Genomic DNA, 21,377 nt, shown 5'->3' with positions numbered 1-21,377 from the left:
CCCTCCAGGGGGCAGAGGTCACGCGGCCCGTCCCCGCCCCACCTGGCCGGGGGCGCGGTGCCCGGGAGTTGCGTGAGAAGGGCTCGGAGGCGGGCGCAGCCACCCAGCTGCCCGACTCCCCACCTCGGGTCCCGGCACAGTCACGCGAAGGGGGAGGGGAGTCGGGGGCGGGGCTCTTAAAGAGCCGGACTCTAGGCGAGCCTGGAGGTGAGGGAGGAGGGAGAGGAACGGGGAAGCCGGGCGGGTGAGTGATTGGATTGAGGGGCGGGCGGTGCAAAGGGCCCAGGTTTGCGTGCGGAGCTAGGCTTTTGCCTGCAAGCAGGAGCCTGCGTGTGTGGTATTTGTGGTCCACGCCTGTGGCAGGACACGCAGCCCCAGCGCCACACGGCTCGCCTGGCTGCCTGCCTCCGAGGCTGCCCCTGCCCCTGCCCAGCCCTCCCGCTGTAGAACGCGCGCGGGGGGGTGGAGGGGTGGCGCATTTGCTTGTCCTGCTGATCCTGTCCCCAACTAACCACATTACCCGCCCTCCCCGCCGTGCTCCCAGACCCAGCGAATGACACTTCCACCCGCCGGCCCAACCAGAAACAGAGCCTCATCCCTCCCCTTCACCACTCCACTCAAACATTGGACAAATATTTACCAAACGCCTACTATGTGCCGGGCACTGTCCTGGATGCTGGCGATGGATATACAAGTGAACAAAACTGACACTGCTCCTGCTCACATGGACCTTACATTGGGGACGGGGCGAGGCGGGGCCAGATAATGCATAGAGAATGTCAGGGGGTGAAAAGTGCTTTAGAGAAAAACAAAGGAGAGAAGGGGTAGAAAATCCTGGGGAAAATTGCAGTTCAAAATAGGGTGGGTGGTCAGGGGCGCCTGGCTGGCTCCGTTGGTGGAGCAAGCGACTCTTGATCTCGAGGTCGTGAGTTCAAGACCCACTTTGGGTGTGGAACCTACTTTAAAAAAATAGGGTAGTCAGAGAAGGCCTCACTGAGAAAATGACACTGAGCAGAGGCAAGAATGTGGAATCAAGGCTCAAGGCGCACAAGTATCTGGAAGCAGAGGAAACAGCAAGTTCAAAGGCCGCTAAAGGTGGTCCTTGGGAGGGACGGAGGAAGGGGCCAGTACCAGGTGCACTGGAGATGGGCAGTGGTCTTGTGAGGGATTTCTGCTAGCCTCGAGTGACCCCCTGCCCAGGTACAGAGAGCACCCCCTTGAGAAACATCTCCTGTGTGTGAGATGGACACACTGTGGGGTGTGAGGCAAAGAAGATCACTCTGGGTCCTGTGCTGAGAACAGACCGCGTGGAGGATAGGTTATTCCCCCCTGACATCTGTCCAGCCCCACTACCCTATCCTCCCCGTTCTCCCCATCCTCCACCAGGACCCCATCATCACTCCCTAGAGTAAAAATAGCCTCCAAAGCTGGTTCCCACTTGCCTGTCACTCCCTCCAATTCCTTCTCAAGCCTGTGGCATCCAGAGGGGTCTTTTCAAAAGTGGGAAATCTCATTCTGTCACAACCATACCCCTTCAGTAGTTCCCATCTGAAGGAAAACCAGAGTCTTTGACAGACCCTACCAGGCTGGACCACCTCTACTTCCTCTTTTTTTTTTTTTTTTTTAAGGTATCACACTTTTAATTTTTTTTATTTATTAGAGAGAGAGAGCACATAAGCAGGGGGAAGGGCAGAGGGAGCGGGAGAAGCAGACTCCCCACTGAGCAAGGAGCCCCACCACTCCTACTTCTAATCTGCCCTATTTTAAATCTCATCTAAGGGGCACCTGGGTAGCTCAGTCGGTTAAAGTGTCCGACTCTTGATTTTCGGCTCAGGTCATGATCTCAGAGTCATGAGATGGAACGGGGAGTCTGCTTGAGATTCGCTCTCTCCCTCTGCCCCTCCCCCACTGCACATGCCAGCTCTCTCTCTCCCTCTCTCTCTTTCCCTAAAATAAATAAATAAATAAATCTTTGAAAAAATAAATAAAAAAGGGCGCCTGAGTGGCTCAGTCAGTTAAGGGTCTGCCTTGACTCAGGTCCCGATTTTGGGGTCCTGGGATGGAGCCTTGCATCAGGCTCCCTGCTCAATGGGGAGTCTGCTTCTCCCTCTCCCTCTGCCCTCTTTCTCCCCAATCCCCCTATCCCCCCGCTTGTGCTCTCTCTCTCTCAAATAAATAAATAAAATCTTTAAATAAATAAATAAATCTCAGCTAAAACATCACTTCCTCTGGGAAGCCCCTACCCCACCCCAAATCCTCCCCACAGCTAGTTCAATGTCTCCTGATCTATGTTTCCAGCACTCCTCCATAGTAACTCTCAGGGCACTTGACCCTTGTTATGACCTCAACCCAACCTGTCATTCCTTCCTTCTTCCATGCCCTAACATGGAACGAACACCAACCTGGGGGAATAGATTGATAAGCCAAGCCTTTGCAAGATATTAATAATTGGTAAAACAATTAAATCCAGCTCTTCATTGCCATGCCTCCTCCCCAGGCCTGGAACGCCCCCCTTATACTCTTCTTAGTCTACCCTCCTGCCGAGCCCCTTGCCCACCCCCACCCCAGGGTCTCAGCCTTCTCACAGCTCCTGGAGCATTTCCAGATTTGGCACAGGCTGTTTGGGGCATGCTTTCCATCTCCACCGTGGGAGAGGGCTTTGTTGTGGATCTTACTGTCTCTCCAACCCTCTCCCCACCCCCCACGGCCTTCAGCAGTGCTGACCAAACAGTCTTGGTTGGGCCAAGACCCTCAGCCCAGAGCCCTCTACCCTCCTCACTGCCCCGCTGTCCCCATGTTCCTGGTAGCAGATGGATCGATGGTTCGGGAATCCTAGCCAAAGATCTTCTCACGCAAAGGCATGCGAACTTTGACCCAGGACGGGCTGTTGAGCTCCACACACTGCCCTCTAACCTCCTGCCTGCTTCCCTCCTTCTCTGCCTGGTGATTTGGAGGCCCCTTTGTCTTGTGGGCTGTTCACTGACACAGCATTGGCAATGAGAAGTGCAACGCCTCCCATAACCCCAGTGCACCTGTCCGGGAGTATGGGGAGATGGGGGGCCCTGACCCAGGGGCTGAGCCTGTCCACCTTTGGACCCCTGCGGCTTTGCTGGTAGTCTGGGACAAGACATCGTGGTGGATAGAGTCCTGGCCAGGAAGCAAGGGGCCAGAGTTCTAGACTCTGCCTCAGGGCCTTTGTACTTGCTGTTCTCCTCCCCCTGGAGACTTTCTCCCCAAATCTTCCTGTCTTACTTCCTCATATATCACCTTCCCAGTATGCCTTCCTTAGTCATCCTATGTAAAATTTTACCCTGACTCCCAGTCTACCCCTCTTCTCAACATGAGTTTTATTTGTATATTTCCAAACTTCAAATATACTGTATATTTTATCATGCTGTGTATGGTCTATGTCCCTCGACTAGAATGTAAGCTCCAGCAGAGTGTGGACTCTTGTCTGTTTTTTTTTTTTTTTCTTTTAAGATTTTATTTATAGGGGCGCCTGGGTGGCTCAGTCAGTTAAGCGTCTGCCTTCAGCTCAGGTCATGAGCCCAGGGTCCTGGGATCAAGCCCTGCATCGGGCTCCCTGCTCAGTGGGGAGACTGCTTCTCTCTCTCCCTTTGCCTGCCACTCCCCCTGCTTGTGCGTGCTCTCTCTCTCTTCTCTCTCTTACTCTGAGAGAGAGAAGAGAGAGATTTTATTTATTTATTTGAGAGAGAGAGTATGAACAGGGGGAGGAGCAGAGGAGAGGGAGAGAGATAAGCAGACTCTGGGCTGAGTGCAGAGCCCAATGCAGGGCCTCCGTCCCACAACCCTGAGATCATGACCCGAGCCAAAATCGAGAGTGGGACTCTTAACCGACTGAGCCACCCAGGCACCCCCTCTTGTCTGTTTTGATCAATGCTTCATCAATAGCAAACTGGCACATTGTGGATGGTAAAAGCATATTTGTGACATAAGTGAATGGAAACATGCAAAACTCCCAAATAGGAAAACACATCTAGTTTTCAATAGCAGAAGCCTAGTGAGATTCTGGGTCTTTGTGAGCAGGGCACCAGGTCCAAGGTGGTCAGCCAAATAGATCCTCCCCCCCGGATCCTTTTTTCAGCACCTGTTCAGTGAGTCAGTCATTCTGTTCCCAGAAGACAGGCAATTGGGCACCATCCTGTCTTCAGAAGCTCATCTCAGCCTGGCCCAGATCAGGCATCCTACCTTATGCCTCCTTCACTTCTGTCCAGGGCCAGCATCTGGGCGAGGCCACATGGCGGACCACATAACCGTGGTCACCAGAAGCCCTCAATTTCTTTCCATTTCAAAGCCTCCTGGTTCCTCTCAATGGGCCCACAGTCGGGTCCCCCGCAGTAATCGGCAGAGGGCAGGCTCTGGGGTGGCCCTCAGCACAGAGAGCTCTGCAGGATTGGGATGAGAGACCTCCATATTTTGATAGGTGGGGAACAGCTGGGAAGGAGCAGACCTGGGAAACCGCACAGAGAAGGCTGGGGAACCGGGGAGAGTGCCCATAGGCTCTGGGCTAACTCTAGAGGGCAATGGAAATGAAGGCAGACCTTCTTCTTCCTTTTTCTCTTCTTCCTTCAATAGCAACAGATATGATTAATTTAGACCCATAGTATATGTCTGAATTTAACTAATCTACTCAGGTTGGCAGTTGCCTTTACTGTTGGGGGAATGTTTACCAAGCCAGTGGATTGTGAAAACAGCCTTGCAGGGAAATGTTTGGCCTGCTGAAGGGGATGTTGGGCATGCTCAGGGGAATGCTCCGATTCCCAGTTATAGATGGCCTTTTATATATAAACACCGGGGTCTGCTGAGAATGAATGTTCTCATCCTCTCATCAAAGCAAGGCCTCTGCTTTGTCAGCCAAATGCTCCTGGATGACCTCCCACTGTCTCTGCCAAGGAGGTGGTCTCATTCAGACCTATCAGGGCACAGCCTGGCTGCCCCACCAGCCAGGACCTGGCCACTTGACCAACAGAGAAACCCCTTCCCACCTGGCCCACCATTTGTAGGCACCCGATGGCCATTCTCCCCACCTTGAGTTTTCCTCTTCCTAACACCCTCCTCAAGCCTAGTTTTGTGCAGTGTCCTCCATCTTCCTGTCCCGAGCTATGTGCTTTGGAGGAGGCTGACCCTAGCCCCCCGGCCTAAAGCACTGGGTCCCGGCTGCTCTGCACCAGCCATCGTGGCCCCAGGTGCCTTGCTGGTGATTGGATTAAACACAGATCTGTGACAGGATTCTGGCCAATGATATGTAGGAGAAATCTGGTTCATGATAGGAATCTGGTTAAGAAAGACTGGTTAAGGGGCGCTTGGGTGGCTCAGTCGGTTAAGCGTCTGCCTTTGGCTCAGGTCATGATCCCAGGGTCCTGGGATGGAGCCCCAAGTCTGGGTCCCTGCTCAGTGGGGAGTCTGCTTCTCCTTCTGCCCCTCCCCCTGCTCATGATCTCTCTCTCTCTCTCTCAAATAAATTAAAATCTTTAAAAAAAAAAAGAAAGACTGGTTAATGATAACAACTGATCGCAAAACCTTCAGAAAGAAAGGAGAATGTTTTTTGGACCATTTGTATTGTTTTGTGTGTGAAACAAGGTCCAATTGAGGCAGCTGCCAAGGGGCCTGGGAGGGGCTGAAAGTCAAGGCCACTGCTCTTCCTAAGGGTGCTGGGTCCTAGACAGTGCCTGCACCACTGGCCAGGAAGACAGAGGCTCCCAAGAGCCTGAGAAGGCCCAGCATGCCCCCCAAAGCCTCGTGGCCAGCAGGGAAACAGAAGGCAAGAGCTAGAGGTGTGGTGGAGAGAGACTGAGAATCTGCTTCAGTTTTTATTCCCCAGGATGAAAAATAAGGAATGGCCATTGGGTGTCTACAAGTGGTGGGGCAGGTAGGATAGGGTTCCTAAGTTTGTTGAGTGGCCTGTCACTGGCAGGTGGGGCAACCAGGGTGTGCCCCGATAGGTCTGAATGAGACCACCTCCTTGCAGACACTGTGGGAGCACATCCAAGAGCATTTGGCTGACAAAGTTTTTTTGTTTGTTTGTTTGTTACTAAGAGTAATTTTATTATAGCTGGGACCAAATACTTTCTGGAACATATTTGTGATTGTTTACTGAAAGCCACAGGAAGGACAGGGGAATTCCCTTAATGAAAAAATGCTTCAAGGCAAGCTATTCTGAAAACAGGGTCAACTGGGACAGCTTTTGAGAAAGACTTCTTCACTCTGAAAAAGGATACATGGCAAGAGGTGCAGTCCTGTCCCTCTGGCCCTTGTCATGTCTGAATGTGATGGCTGGAACTGCAGCAGCTATCTTGTGACCAGAGGGAGGTAGCTTGGGTCAAAAAGCCGAGGTTCCAAGGATGGTGGATCACATATTTGCAAAGAACCCATTTATTATTCAGGGTCCTCGCAAGAAACAAGATCCATTCAAACTGGGTCATTGGTGAGAGTTTAATAAGGACGGTTTACAAAGGTGTGGGCAGGGCTTGGGGAAACCAACACAGGATAGTGTGGTACCATACAATTAGTAACAGAGAGAAGCCTTCACTCTCTTGGGCTGGAAGGGACAAGAAGAAGGTGTTTCCTGGACCCAGAGAGAGACTAAGGAGAGGAAGACTGCCTGGCAGGAGCTGTGGCCTACCATAGTGACTTTGCTGGGACCTGTGGAGAAAAAGCATGCCAGTCTCATTCTCTTCCCACCCTTGCATCTCATGCTAGTGCCTCCTATTGACTGAACCCAACAAGGAGCCAGAGGATGGGGGCAGCCCACTGATAGAGTCTGCAGAGTTCAGCCTCTCGGTGCACAGAGCAAGAGCGGGGGGTTGGATCTGGAGGACAAAGAGGAGTTTCAGTAAGTCTGCAATGATCTCATTCATCTTGCCACTGGGTCCTGTGGCTTGTGGCTACCCTATCAGATGGCACAGACAGAGAACATTTGTGGCACTGCAGAAAGCTCTATGGGACAGCACTGGCCTACAGGTGGTGAGATCAAGTAGGGGGTTCCTGCAAAAGCCCAGGCGGGAAGCGGTACTGACAGCCTTCTGCAGACAGCGCCACAGGAATGGAGAGAAGGAGTGAGACCCAAGAGGTATTTAAACTGTAGAATCCTGAGAATTCTGCTAGTGGTGAATGACAGAAAGAGACTTCCAGGATTCCCAGGTTTCTGGCTGGGGTGAGGATCAGAGGGGAAGTGTGTGTGCGGGGAGGTGACGTGCTTCATTCGGGCATGATGAGGATGCTGTGAGAGGGGGGTCTCGGGGTGGACACATGCAGCAGTTGACTGGATGTCCAGGACTGAAGCTCCAGGTCCATATCTTGTAGATTTGAGACTCCCTAGATTTAATGACTCATCTGTGTCCACCAAGGTGCTCCTTCTCTGCCAGGTCTGGGCTCAGAGACGAAAGGGGTTCAGCCCCTGCCTTCAAGGGGCCCACAGTCTCTGCTGGAGTTTGGGTTAGACGATGGGCCAGCCAAAAACCACAGCTCCTTGTGACCAGAGCCGTGGCAGAAGTGAGAATTGAATGATGAGAGGCACAAAGAAGGACTCACCCAAGGAGCAGAAAAGGGGCTGTCAATTACTGAGTCCTGACCAGCAGCCAGACTGATGAATGTGCACTGAATTAATTTGTTGAGTGACCCAGGAGTGCCCTTCACCCTTCCCCTCACCTTAAACTTAGCCAAGCCCTGTGTGTTTCCCTGGGATCCTCTCTTCAGGATAGGATTATTATGAAGCTAAACCAGAGATGGCCGACCTTAAGCACACAGCACAGAGCTTAGGGCATAGCAGGTGCTCAATAAATTTTAACCATAAGGATTATAGCAAGTTCCATAAAACCGATGCAGGAAAATGCCCAAAGCAGAGTCTTCACAAAGCTCTTGTGCCGGTTAGCATTCTTACTTGGGAACACTAATTGATTCAACAAATCTTATTCTGAATGAATGCTGTATGCCAGTCCCAGTGCTAGAAACTAGAGATAAGAAGAGAAGCAGAGGCCACCTCAACCTTTAAGCTCACAGTCCAAAGGGGAGGCAGCACGAAGGAGGGCAGTGTGGAGCCTGTGGTGACAGTTGAGCAGGGTATAGAATGATAGGCAGGAGCTAGCCAGAGAACCCAGGATGGGGGCATGAGTTTCAAGCAAAGGGACAGACATATGGAGAAGACAATGGGGGTGGGGCAGGGGGTTCATTGGGGCAAACAGAGCCAGAGAGGTGAACAAGAGCTGCTGCTGAAGCCTTTGGGTGCTAAACAAAGGAATTTTTTGTTTTTTTAAGATTTAATTAATTTATTTGACAAAGAGAGAGAGAGAGATCACAAGCGGGGGGGGGAGGGGTAGAGGAAGAAGCAGGCTCCCCACTGAGCAGGGAGCCCGACGTGGGGCTTGATCCCGGGACCCTGGGACCATGACCCAAGCTGAAGGCAGATGCCCAACCAGGCGTCCCAGGAGTTTGGTTTTTATCCTGAAATCTATGGGAAGCATTGAGGGATTTTAAAAAGGGAGGTGGTCAATACACACTCCAGAATGGATAAAATGAAAAATATTAAAAATATTCCATGGTAGTGAGCATGAGAAGCATGGACCCTCATACATAGCTAGTGGGCATATCTAGTATGTTGAAAAATTGTTTGGCAGAATCTACTAGCACTGAACATATGTCTAGCCTATGACCTAGCGTGTCTACTCACGGGTCTATACATAGCAGAAATACATACAAGCACGTGTGCAAAGGGCACCTGGGTGGCTCAGTCAGTTAAGTGTCTGACTTCAGTTCAGGTCATGATCTCGGGGTCCCAGGATCAAGCCTTGCAGCAGACTCCCTGCTCAGCAGGGAGCCTACTTCTCCCTTTCCCTCTGCCCTCACCCCCACTCATGCTCACTCTCTCTGTCTAGGTCTCTCTCTCTCAGATAAATAAATAAAATCTTTTTAAAAATCTATTAATTAAAAAAATATTCCATGACCAAACAAACAGTACACACAGCATGATTTCATTTATATAAAGAACAAAAACAGACACAACTCATCTACACTATTAGAAGTTGGGGTTGTGGTTACCCTTGGGGAGGGAGCACAAGGGGGGGCTCTAGGGTGTTGGTAATGTTCTGTGTCTTGATCTGACAGCTTGTTATGTGGTTTTGTTAAATCTGTAAAAATTCAAGCTGTACATGATAGCTGCACTTTTCTGGATGGATCTTATAATTTAAAAGTTTTAAGATTTTTATTAAAAATAAAGATGGTCTGTCATGTACAAGTTCAAATATTTTATGTAGATACTCCAACCTCAAGGATGGGGAGCAGAACTCCCCACTCCATAGATGTGGGCTGCTCACAGTGAATTTCTTCTAAAGAGCACAGTATGGAAAGGGGCGGAAGGAGTGACTCACCATATAGAAACTTGACAAACTTCAGCCAGCTGGTCGAGGCCAACATCACCCATCCTGAGTCAGGTTGACAACATGTAGCCTTGCATGATATGACTAAGATGGCACTTTCCTTCTTGGTCTTCCTACCAATAACCCATAACCGCAGCCTTATCATGAAAGAAACAAACAAATTCCAGTACTGGGCATCCTACAGAATACCTGACTGGTACTCGTGAAAACTGTCAAGGTCATCAAAAACAAAGATAGTCTGAGCAATGTCACAGGCAAGGGGAGCTTAATGAGACATGATCACTCAGTACTATGTGGTGTCTTCCTGATGGGACCCTGGAACAAAAGAAGACATCAGGCAAAAGCTAAGGAGATCTGAATAAAGTATGACTTTAGTTCATTGAAGAATGAGAGCAAGAGAGAGGGAGAGGGAGAAAGAGACAGAGGTAGAGAGGAGGGTGAGGAAGGGAAGGAGGGAGGTAGGGAGGGAGGTAGAGAGGGAGGGAGGGAGGGAAGGAGGTGGGGGCAAGAGAGACACAGACAGACAGAAAGAGAGAAATAGTTTTCTGTAAATAAAACTTAGCCTAGCCTCAGACCTTGATCATTTTATTGTGTGAGCTGAACCCAGTAGAGATACAGACAGAAAACAGTTGTCCTTTCTCTCAGCCAAGGTCTTCAAACATGCTCTGCAGCTCTATCAGACTTCCCAACCTTGCCCCTTGACCTCAGCCCAGTTTGACCCCACAGCTTTCTCTTTTTCAGGAATTAGAGAGCCCAGTCCAATCTAAATCAAACATGGCTTCTCATATCCAATTTAGGTAGGGAGCATTCCCAGCCTCCTGGGGACCCAACCAGACCCCGTGGGAAGGGGAGAAGTTTGCTCTGTTTCTGTACTCCTTCCCTCCACTGCCCCCCACCTTGCTGGCCTCTCCATCAGAGGGCGCGAAGGAGGAGGGTGCTGGAGGAGAAGCCAATTTCTTTTTATCTGGCTGGTACTGTGTATCACCTCTCTGGGTTAAGGATGCCCTTATGTCGCAGATGTTCCACGGCCAGCTTTTCATCAAGTGCCTTAGAGCCCCAACTGTCCTCACATCACAGAGTCCCAAAGTGGCTGATGGACCCTGGCTGACATCTTGCCCGCCCCCACCAGCTCACCCCCACAGCGGTCCCTCTCTTCTGCAGTGAGGTCCCATCCCTACAGGATGTCTACCTGACTCTCAGGAAACTCATATCCTGGTACTGCACCCCACTCTGGTCATGCAGGCTGCCCTCTGCTGCCCCCACAATTCAGCTGCTCCCCCCAGTCCAGGGATACTTTCCAGGCAGGTGCATAGCGTGCTGGTCCAGAGCAGTCTTCTGAAGGTTTGGGTGCCAGCTCTAACACACTGCTCTGGGACCTAGAGCAAATTACACCACTTCTCTGTGCTTCTATTACTCCACTGTAATATAAAAATAGTATTAATCAGAGGGGGAGATGAACCATGAGAGATGATGGACTCTGAAAAACAAACTGAGGGTTCTAGAGGGGAGGTGGGTAGGAGGATGGGTTAGCCTGGTGATGGGTATTAAAGAGGGCACGTCCTGCGTGGAGCACTGGGTGTTATACACAAACAATGAATCATGGAACACTACATCAAAAACTAATGATGTAATGTATGGTGATTAACATAATATAATAATAAAAAAACAAAACAAAACAAAATAGTGTTAATTTCCATTCCACAAGATTACTGAGAATGTTTTTCGTTCATACATGTAAAGCTCTTAGAACAACTGGGCCCATAACTATCAAGCTCTATAAAGTATGTGATAAATATACAAATGGCAGAGTTCCCCTCCCCATTCTCCAACCCACCTGGCCTCTTGGCTGGGAAGGGGAAGCCATTCTCCCCTCTTGCAGGTATCCCGCTCTCAAAGCTAAGGTCTCCTGGACTTTCCTCACGTGGCTCCTTGAGATGGAGAGTTCCTCCTGCCTTCCCGGGGAGAGGAGAGAGAATCACTGTGGAACTCCTTACCAAGCAACAGCCCTCTTGCTACCTGAAGGCTCCTTTACTTTTACTGAACGCCCGCATACCTTCCCCTAGGACCTCGGATAGCTGACATTTGCCATTATCTACTCACTCTCCTCTCTATATACATACGAACGTGGACGTACACTTTTAAACAGAATCATTTATTTTTTATTGAAATTCAATTAATTAACGTATAGTGTATTATTAGTTTCAGAGGTAGAGTTCAGTGATTCATTGGTCTTCTTTTTTATTTTTTAAAGATTTTATTTATTTATTTGACAGAGAGACACAGCGAGAGAGGGAATACAAGCAGGGGGAGTGGGAGAGGGAGAAGCAGGCTTCTCGTGGAGCCGGGAGCCCCATGTGGGGCTCGGTGCGGGGCTCGATGCCGAGCTCGATCAGGATCAGGACCAGAGCCGAAGGCAGACGCTTAACGACTGAGTCACCCAGGCGCCCCGAGTCATTGGTCTTATATAATACCCAGTGCTCATTACATCATGTGTCCTCCTTAATGTCCATTACCCAGGTACCCCCCTCCCCCTTCCCCCCAGCAACCCCCAGTCTGTCTCCTATGATTAAGAGTCTCTTATAATTTGTCTCCCTCTCCGATTTCATCTTTAAACAGAATCATTTAAAAGTAAGTTGCAGAAATCATGACACCTCACCCCTACATGCTGCAACATTAATCTCCTAAGAAGATTTCCTACAATATCCTCCCACATAACTGCGATGCTATGTTCACACCTAAGAAAATTCACATTAGGGTCGCCTGGGTGGCTCAGTCAGTTATGCATCTGCCTTTTGGCTCAGGTCATGATCCCAGGGTCTTGGGATCCCCAAGGATCCCCTGGGACACAGGACCCATGGTGGATGTATCTTGGGATCCCCCCAATCCTCCCCCCAATCCCTGCTCCTCCCTCTCCCTCTGCCCCTCCCCCCAGTTGTGCACTCTTCTCTCTCAAATAAATCATTTAAATCTTTTTTTAAAAAAGGAAATACACATTAATTCCATAATATTTTCTAATCTTCTGTCCATGCTCATGTGCCTCCAATTGTCCCAAAAATGTCTTTTGCAGCTTTAAAACATTTTTTCTTGAGGTCTAGGGTCTAGTGAAATTTTACATTAGCATTTGGTTGTTCTGTCTCTAGGCTCTTTGTTCTAGAAAAGGACCTTTTATTTATTTTTTTTTAAAGATTTTATTATTTATTTATTTGAGAGAGAGAACACGAGGAGGGGGAGGGTCAGAGGGAGAAGCAGGCTCCCTGCTGAGCAGGGAGCCCCAAGCGGGACTCCATCCTGGGACTCCGGGATCATGACCTAAGCCAAAGGCAGACACCCAACCAACTGAGCCACCCAGGCACCCAGGACCTTTTATTTTTTAATGACATTGACTGTCTTGAAGAATCTAAGTCAGTTGCCATGAGGAACAGCTCACAGCATGGATATTCTTCATTTGATTTTAAGTTTCTTGTCATTTCTTACCAGGAGGAACGAGGGCTAAGGGGTCGCCCTTTAGAATGCAGCAGCCTTTTCATCTGTTTTCAGATTGAGGACTTGGGCTGAAATTCAGAGGTGGCCAGAGCATGCCCGTTCCCTACCTGGTTTTGCAGGTGGTCGGAGGGGTGCTACAGAGCACCCTTCCTGAGAGGAGCAGATCAGCCTGGTCCGAGGGCTCAGGCAGGGTCTCTCCTCATGGGGGCAGTGGGAAAGGAGCCTGGAACAACCCAGAAGACTTTTGCTCCCAGCACCTGCCCTGCCCTGGAAAAAAATAAGTCTATTGATCCTAGGGACCCAGAAAAGAGCTGGGCATTCCTCCCTAGGGACATAGCACCTCTCCCTGAAGAGCTGCCCTGAGCCACAGGTAGTAGGTGGAGCTGAGGGATCATGGCCCAAGGCCAAGGGCTGACCCTTCCAGCTTCATTTGGTAACTTTGATATCAGGTGACCAGGATGGCCAGGCCAATCTGACAGAGGGTGGTATTTATAAAAGGTCCCCTCCCCCGGAGCCAGAAGCTCTGTACCAGCCTCCACAAGCCTGCTGATTTCAAGCACCTCCGTCTACAGGTACCTTTCTGGGGCTCATTTTCCAGTCCCTGGGAACCCCCCCGCCCAATGTATCCTGGGAACCAGTGGAGATGGAGGAATGAAGGGACCCTGGGTTAGGTGTAGGAGGCCTGAGTTCTAGTCCTTCCTGCCCAACTCCAGACCTCAGTTTCTCCATTTTTCAATTGGCAGCTTGGACTGGGCCATCTCTAAGGACCCTTAGTGTGATTCAAATGGAGAAATGGGGAGGGGTCCCCACCTGGCACGGGGGCAGCCATGGCTCTGGCTGCAGCCCGACCTCAGGCTCTAATACTGTGAGGGGATGGGGAGGAGGTGCTCTCCTTGGATGTGGTAAAGAGTGCCTTGGGGAAGGGGCCATCACCAGTCATTCGCATCAGCCCTGGGTGGGACCTTGGCCTCCTTGGTGTTGCTGGGTGGGAGCAGCTCCCCGTTCCCTGGGTAGGAGGAGGTATTGGCGGGAAGCCAGCATTGGCACGGACCCTTTGGCATAATGCCGAGCATAACCCTGAGATGGGGCCTGGCAAGGGTGCTTCCCTGTTTTGAAGTGTCAGTTGCCTCCACTCCAGCCTCAGAATTGGAGACTGAGGAGACGGGCAGAGGGGAGGGTCAGGGCTCAAAGTGCAGACACTCAGGTTGGGCATTTTGAGGTTCCTTTCCAGGCCTCAGGTTCTGTGATGCTCTCAGGGTGAGCTCCTGGGACACAGGACCCATGGTGGATGCATCTTAGTCTTTCTGGTGTCCGGCTGGGAGCCAAGCACCGAACATATGCTAGTGTCTACTGACTGAGGGAGTGAATGAAAGAAGGAAGGGATGGCTCCATCTTGACACTCAGCCTGGCTCCTCCTTCTTCCCTAGTAGTTGGTACAGATGGCATTGTCCCAGATGGCCACAGAGCTTCTCCTGGCCTCTGCCGTCTTCTGCCTGGTGCTCTGGGTGGTCAGGGCCTGGCAGCCTCGGGTTCCCAAAGGCCTGAAGAGTCCCCCCGGGCCCTGGGGCTGGCCCCTGCTGGGGAACGTGCTGACCTTGGGGAAGAACCCACATCTGGCGCTGTCCAGGCTGAGCCAGCGTTACGGGGACGTGCTGCAAATCCACATTGGCTCCACACCCGTGCTGGTGCTCAGCGGCCTGGACACTGTCCGGCAGGCCCTAGTGAGGCAGGGTGAGGATTTCAAGGGCCGGCCCGACCTCTACAGCTTCACTCTGATTACTAATGGCCAAAGCATGTCCTTCAGCCCAGACTCTGGACCAGTGTGGGCTGCCCGCAGGCGCCTGGCCCAGAACGCCCTGAAGAGTTTCTCCATTGCCTCAGACCCGGGTTCCTCGTCCTCCTGCTACCTGGAAGAGCATGTGAGCAAGGAGGCCGAGGCCCTCCTCAGCAGGCTGCAGGAACAGATGGCAGAAGTTGGGCACTTTGACCCCTACAACCAAGTGCTGCTCTCAGTGGCCAATGTCATTGGTGCCATGTGCTTTGGGCAGCACTTCCCTCAGAGCAATGAGGAAATGCTCAGCCTCATAAAGAGCAGCAATGATTTTGTGGAGACTGCCTCCTCCGGGAACCCTGTGGACTTCTTCCCCATCCTGCAGTATATGCCCAACCCCGCCTTGCAGAGATTCAAGGCCTTTAACCAGAAGTTAGTGCAGTTCCTGCAGAAAATTGTGCAGGAGCACTACCAGGACTTTGACGAGGTGAGCCCAGGGTGTTGGTGGTGAGGGGACACCCTGCAGGGCCTGGGTGTAGCTACTCTCACCCAGCCTCCAGGTACACACACTGCTGATGTGCTGCCAAGGCCTAGGAAGGCTCTGGAATGCCTTGGATTGGCTGTGTGACCTGGGACCAATCCCTCTCCCTCTCAGGCCTCAGTTTTCTCAACCAATTGCCTCCCTCTCAGGGTCACTCAGAGCCCCAGAGATATTTGTCTGTGAATGGGGCCCTGGCAGAGTGCCACAATGTGGGGGGGGGGGGGGCGGCTGTTATCATGAGAAGGCTTTTGTTCTGCAGGAACCTGAACCCTGACAGAAGCTAATCTGCAGCTCAGGCGGCACTTGGCTTCCCAGTACTTCCCCCAACCCCCTCCCTTGAAATTGGCCCCCTTGGGTTATTGGGAGGAAGGGCACCCAGGGCTGCTACCAGCTCCCCCTGGAAGCCCAGCTTACTGCCTGGAGGCCGGGCGGGAGTGCCCTGTGGGGTAGGGCAAGGTCTGACCTGGAAGTGCCAGGGCGCCCCAAGCTTGTGTCCCCACAGAGCAGCATCCAGGACGTCACAGGTGCCCTCTTGAAGCACAATGAGAAGGGCTCCAGAGCTGGTGGTGGCCACATTCCCCATGAGAAGATCGTCAGCCTTATCAATGATATTTTTGGGGCAGGTAGGAACCAGACCCATGCCCCTTCCATCCATCAGTGCCTGTTGTTCACCCACAGACTTGCCCAGCCCCTGAGTCCATCCGATCATTTGCTAACCACATACCAGATGGTGTGGGACACAGACACCTGGCCCATATTCAGGGTCTGAATCCAGGCTGGGCCAACAACTCCCAGTGGGAATTCAACTAAGCCCCTCTTGGCCTCTTGGCCTCAGTTTCCCCACCTGAACAATAAGGGGTTCTCTAGCCTGTAAGTCTAGATCCCTGTAATTCCAGCAGCTAATTATGAAACTAGTGACTCAAATTTGTGTTGAGGAGACCTGGTCTCTGCCTTCAGGAAACTCATGGAGGGTAGAGGATGTAGGGGGAAGGAGGCAGAGAAAACAATGCTTGGTACATAAGTGCTGGGTGCTTAGTAAATGCTGTTTTTTTGTTCTTGTCTTCCTCCCTTCCTCACCTTGCACCATGCTGCCCAGGATTTGAACCCATCACAACGGCCATCTCCTGGAGCCTCATATACCTTGTGACAAACCCTGAGATACAGAGGAAGATCCAGGAGGAGCTGGGTATGTGGTAGAGATGTACAAGCTGAGAGAAGACTTGGGATCCCCAGGTCATTTCTTCAATGTCCATATAGCTGTTTTGCACCTACTATGTAGCAGCCCTGGGCATACAGTGGTGTCCACTCTTGCCTAGAACATGCTGGGGGAAGGGTGGTTAATGGGCCTCAGATATAGAAGGCATAGTTCCATGTAATAGGGGACTTAGATGCCATGGAGCAGTCAGGGCAGCCCTAAGCCTTGTTTGGTCTTCTGTTCTCTGCAGACACAGTGACTGGCAGGGCCCGGCAGCCCCGGCTCTCCGACAGACCCCAGCTGCCCTACATGGAGGCCTTCATCCTGGAGATCTTCCGACACACCTCCTTCGTCCCCTTCACCATCCCGCACAGGTAAAGCCAGCTTATCCTGACCTGCCACCTTTGTAGTCCTCACCATGTTTCTTCCTCCCATCTTCTCAGCCCTGGCCCTGGCTCAGACCTTGGCCTCTCATTTCTGGCTGTGTCACCAAGTTCCTCACAGACCCTCAACCTCTAGGCTGCCCCTAACCAGTCCAACCATGATCAAACTACCCAGCTTTCAGGAGAAAGTCACACTCCTGACCTCAGCTCTCCTTCACCTCTGCTCACGTTCCCTCCCTACAAGTATTCTCAACCCAGCCAGGCTGGCCTCACTGCACCTGGCCAGCATGATGCAGTCAACCTCCAATTTTGCTTATGCTGGACCTTCTGCTTGAAATGCCTTCTAACCTCTTCTTCCGCTACCAGAATCCTATCCCTGTCCAAGGTCAATCACAAACTTGCCCTTCACTAGCAGGCTTTCTTGACTCATCCAGCTAGCACAGCTTCATTCTCTGATCAGTCATTTGTCCTTGATTATGTCCTGGGATTTTAACAATGTCAAGAGAGTTAGTGAGCATTTACTTCTACCCATATGTTGGTCTAGTTATTCCCAGAGCAAAAGGCCTGACTCCTTAGCCAGGCTGGGAACTCCCCAGGGCTAGCCCAGACTGCCTGTCTCTTGGCTCCAGAGGATGACCAAGTGCACAGCTGGACACAAACAAAAGTTTAGTAAACACTTGCTGAAGTTGAAGGAGCTGAGGAAGGGGAAGGATAGTTTCATCCCTTCCCTGCTCCTGATCGTCCCTCCCAGTGTAGGATATGGAGACTATGGAGACTGTGGAGGGCAAGCTATTCGGGGGGTGGGGGGGAAGTAGGAGCAAGTAGCTCCCAGAGACATGCCCCGGTGTTCCTGCCCTGAGCCTGACAGAGCCCTCTTCCCTCCTCAGCACGACAAGGGACACGACACTGAAAGGCTTCTACATCCCCAAGGAACGCTGTGTCTTCATAAACCAGTGGCATGTCAATCACGACCAGTGAGTATACCTCCCCCACAGAAAAATACATGAGATTCAGCAGACAGGAAGGCTGTTTGTCCCCCTAGGAACTGGGTGTAAATAGAGGAATGGGGCCTCAATTGCTATATATACTCTGTTCTAAGTAGCAAAATTTAGGTCCATGTTTCTCAAACATTAGTGTACATAGGAAATAACCAGAAGGTTGGTTAGATTAGGGGGCCTCATCCCCCAGAATTCTACTTTGGTAGGTAAAGTGGAGTACCTCAGGTGATTGTGATGTCAATGGCCCAGCGACCTCTCTTTGGAAAATCCCAATCTAGCCTAGAGGTAGGGGGACCATATAATTTACCACCCAAACTGAGGCACTTCTGAGTGTGAAAAGGGATGCTGTCAACAATTACTCCAAAACAATAAAGCATAAACCAGGATATACTGCTAATTCCCCTTGTATATTGAGTAGGATAGAGATGTTTTCCTTCTTTTAATTTCTTTTATTTGAAACATTATTTCTTTAAAATAACAAATTGATATGACAAAGCACCATTTGCAAGGCCAATCATTTTATTTTTTTTTTTTTTTTAAGATTTTATTTATTTATTTGACAGAGAGAGACACAGCGAGAGAGGGAACACAAACAGGGGGAGTGGGAGAGGGAGAAGCAGGCTGCCCGTGGAGCAGGGAGCCCGATGCGGGGCTCGATCCCAGGACGCTGGGATCATGACCTGAGCCGAAGACAGACACTTAACGACTGAGCCACCCAGGCACCCCAAGGCCAATCATTTTAGAAAGAGTTTTGTAAAAGAAATAAGCATGAAAGTACAGTTTGGTTCCTCTCTCCACTCTCTTCTCATTACTCTCAATCTATTCTAACACTGGTGCCATCCATAGAAGTCTCCCCAAGGCTTTTCCTCCCAGGGTCTCCCCCAGCCAGAAATCCCATCTCCTCTGTTCTTCCTGCAGAAAGGTGTGGGGGGATCCATTTGAGTTCCGACCAGAGCGATTCCTCACTGCTGATGGCACCTCAATCAACAAGATCTTGAGTGAGAAGGTGATGATCTTTGGCATGGGCAAGCGCCGGTGCATAGGGGAGCTCCTGGCCAAGTGGGAGATCTTCCTCTTCCTAGCCATCTTGCTGCAGCGGCTGGAGTTCAGTGTGCCAGACGGTGTGAAAGTAGATCTAACCCCCATCTATGGGCTGACCATGAAGCACACCCGCTGTGAGCATGTCCAGGCACGGCCACGTTTCTCCACCAAGTGAAGGCACCGGGCATGCCAAAGCAGAGGGAGGGGTAAGGATCACCCATGGGGCCTCAGCCCTTGTTTTTATCCTTTTTCTTAAATAAAAGCTTTATGGAGGCATAATATACATAGCATACAATTCACCTTCTTAAAGCATACAATCCAGTAGCTTTTAGTGTATTCACAGATCTTTGGGCATTCCTGGACCCAGTTTCGACATGGGGGCTCTCCACACATGCAACAACAAGCAATTCTCAGACACCAACAGGGTGTCCAAGAATTCAACTCAATTCTGACACTACCTACCCAGAGATAGCATGACACTTCACAGGTTAAGGGCTCAGTCCTACAAGACTGCCCCTCACCCCTGACTTCAGTTGCCAGTCACAAGCCCCAGGCTGTTACCTGTGCTTCTGATCGACCAACTTCAGATTGGAGGTTCCACCCACTTCCTCCTTAGGTCTTTTAATTTGCTAAAGTGGCTCACAGAACTCAAGGAAACACTTAAGTTTACCAGTTTATTAAAGGATATGACAAAAGATATGAATCAATAGCCAGATGAAGAGATACACAGGGGGAGGTCTGGAGAAGGGGGACGGAACTTCCGTGCCCTCTCCAAGCACCCCACTCTCCCCACTCTGTGTGTTCACTAACCTGAAGCTCTTGATCCCAGTCCTTTTGGGATTTTATGGAGGCTTCATTGCATACTCAGGACTGACTAAGGCTTTGGCCATTGACTGATTGATCCTCCAGCCCCTTTCCTCTCCCTGGAGGTCAGGGAGTGGGACAGATCCCACTCTAACACATGGTTGGATCTCCTGCCAACCAGCTCCTGCCCTTGAGTGCAGTCCAAACGTTACCTTCATTAATATAACAAAAGACACCTTCATCACTCTCAACACTTAGGAAATTCCAAGGGTTTGGGGAGCTATGAGCCAGGATCTATGGACAAAGACCTAATACATGAATCCCAAGCAGACTCCCTATTGAGCATGGAGTCCAAGGCGGGGCTCAATCTCACAACCCCAAGATCACAACCAGAGGAGAAATCAAGATCGGACGCTCAACCGACTGAGCCACCCAGGTGCCCTGCTAGTAGTATATCTTGATCCAAATCTACAGTGATTGGGCACCTGGGTGGCTTAGTCGGTTGAGCGTCTGCCTTCAGTTCAGGTCATGATCCCAGTGTCCTGGGATAGAGTCCTACAACAAGCTCCTTGCTCGGCGGGGAGTCTGCTTCTCCCTCTGCCTGCCGCTCCCCTTGCTTGTGCACGTGTGTGGTATGCATGCTCTCTCTCTGACAAAGAAATAAATAAAATGTTTAAAAATATATATTATGTTCAAAATAAAAAAACAAAAGCAAAAATAAACACACCACTACAGAAAATCGTCAAATCACAAAGGAAGAGAGCAAGAAAAGAAGAAAGGAGCAGAAGAAATACAAAAGAGCCACAGAACAATTAACAAAATGGCAATCAGTACATATCAATAATTATTTTAAATGTAAATGGACTAAATTCTCCTATCAAAAGACACAGAGTGGATGAATAGATAAAAGAAACAATACCTATCTATATGCTGCCTCCAAGAGACTCATTTCAGATATAAGGCCACACACAGACTGAAAGTGAAGGGATAAAAAAAAATATTCATGCAAATGGAAACCAAAAGAAAATTGGGGTGGCTATACACATACCAGACAAAAAAGAGTTTAAAATAAAGACCATAATAAGAGACAAAGAAGGTCATTACATAAGATAAATGGGTCAATCCAACAAAAGGATATGACATTTGTAAATATGCACCCAACGTAGGAGCACCTAGATATATAGAGTAAATACTAATAGACCTAAAGAGATGGGGCGCCTGGGTGGCTCAGTCGTTAAGCGTCTGCCTTCGGCTCAGGTCATGATCCCAGGTTCTGAGATTGAACCCTGCAGCGGGCTCCCTGCTCAGCCGGAAGGCTGCTTCTCCTTCTCCCACTCCCCCTGCTTGTGTTGCCTCTCTTGCTGTGTCTCTCTCTGTCAAATAAATAAATAAAATCTTAAAAAAAAAAAAGACCTAAAGAGAAAAATAGACAGTAATACAATAATAGTAGGGGACTTTAATACCCCACTTCCATCAATGGAGAGAACACCCAGATAGAAAATCAATAAGGAAGCCTTGGCCTTTAATGACATGTTAGACCAGATGGAGTTAACAGATATATACAGAACATTCCATCTAAAAGTAAGAGAATGTACGTTCTTCTTAAGTGCACATAGAATACTCTTTTTTTTTAAGATTTTACTTATTTAGGGGCACCTGGGTGGCTCAGATGGTTAAACATCTGCCTTCAGCTCAGGTCATGATCTCAGGGTCCTGAGATCAAGCCCTGTGTTGGGCTCCCTGCTCAATGGGGAGTCTGCTTCTCCCTC

At 50.2% G+C, this 21,377-nt stretch overlaps 1 protein-coding gene across 4 annotated transcripts; it reads left to right on the top strand.

The window, feature by feature from the left end:
- Nucleotides 1-13,340: 13,340 nt before the first annotated feature.
- Nucleotides 13,341-19,085, top strand: LOC118543671 (cytochrome P450 1A2). Of its 4 annotated transcripts, none has more exons than XM_078079086.1 (7): nucleotides 13,341-13,447; nucleotides 14,303-15,133; nucleotides 15,690-15,810; nucleotides 16,284-16,373; nucleotides 16,633-16,756; nucleotides 17,653-17,739; nucleotides 18,682-19,085. In XM_078079086.1, the coding sequence occupies exons 2-7, from the start codon at nucleotides 14,315-14,317 to the stop codon at nucleotides 18,977-18,979; spliced, it is 1,539 nt and encodes a 512-aa protein (XP_077935212.1). In that variant the 5' UTR covers nucleotides 13,341-13,447; nucleotides 14,303-14,314; the 3' UTR covers nucleotides 18,980-19,085. The 4 variants fall into 4 exon arrangements, with proteins under 4 accessions (XP_077935212.1, XP_077935210.1, XP_077935211.1 ...); XM_078079084.1 differs by having other exon boundaries at nucleotides 15,675-15,810; XM_078079085.1 differs by having other exon boundaries at nucleotides 13,420-13,447; nucleotides 14,306-15,133; nucleotides 15,675-15,810.
- Nucleotides 19,086-21,377: the final 2,292 nt, after the last annotated feature.

Source organism: Halichoerus grypus, chromosome 8 (assembly GCF_964656455.1).
Source record: "Halichoerus grypus chromosome 8, mHalGry1.hap1.1, whole genome shotgun sequence".
Classification (NCBI taxonomy): Eukaryota; Metazoa; Chordata; class Mammalia; order Carnivora; family Phocidae; genus Halichoerus; species Halichoerus grypus.
The sequence above is the reverse complement of the archived record's forward strand: the minus strand, read 5'-3'. Positions and strand labels throughout refer to the sequence as shown.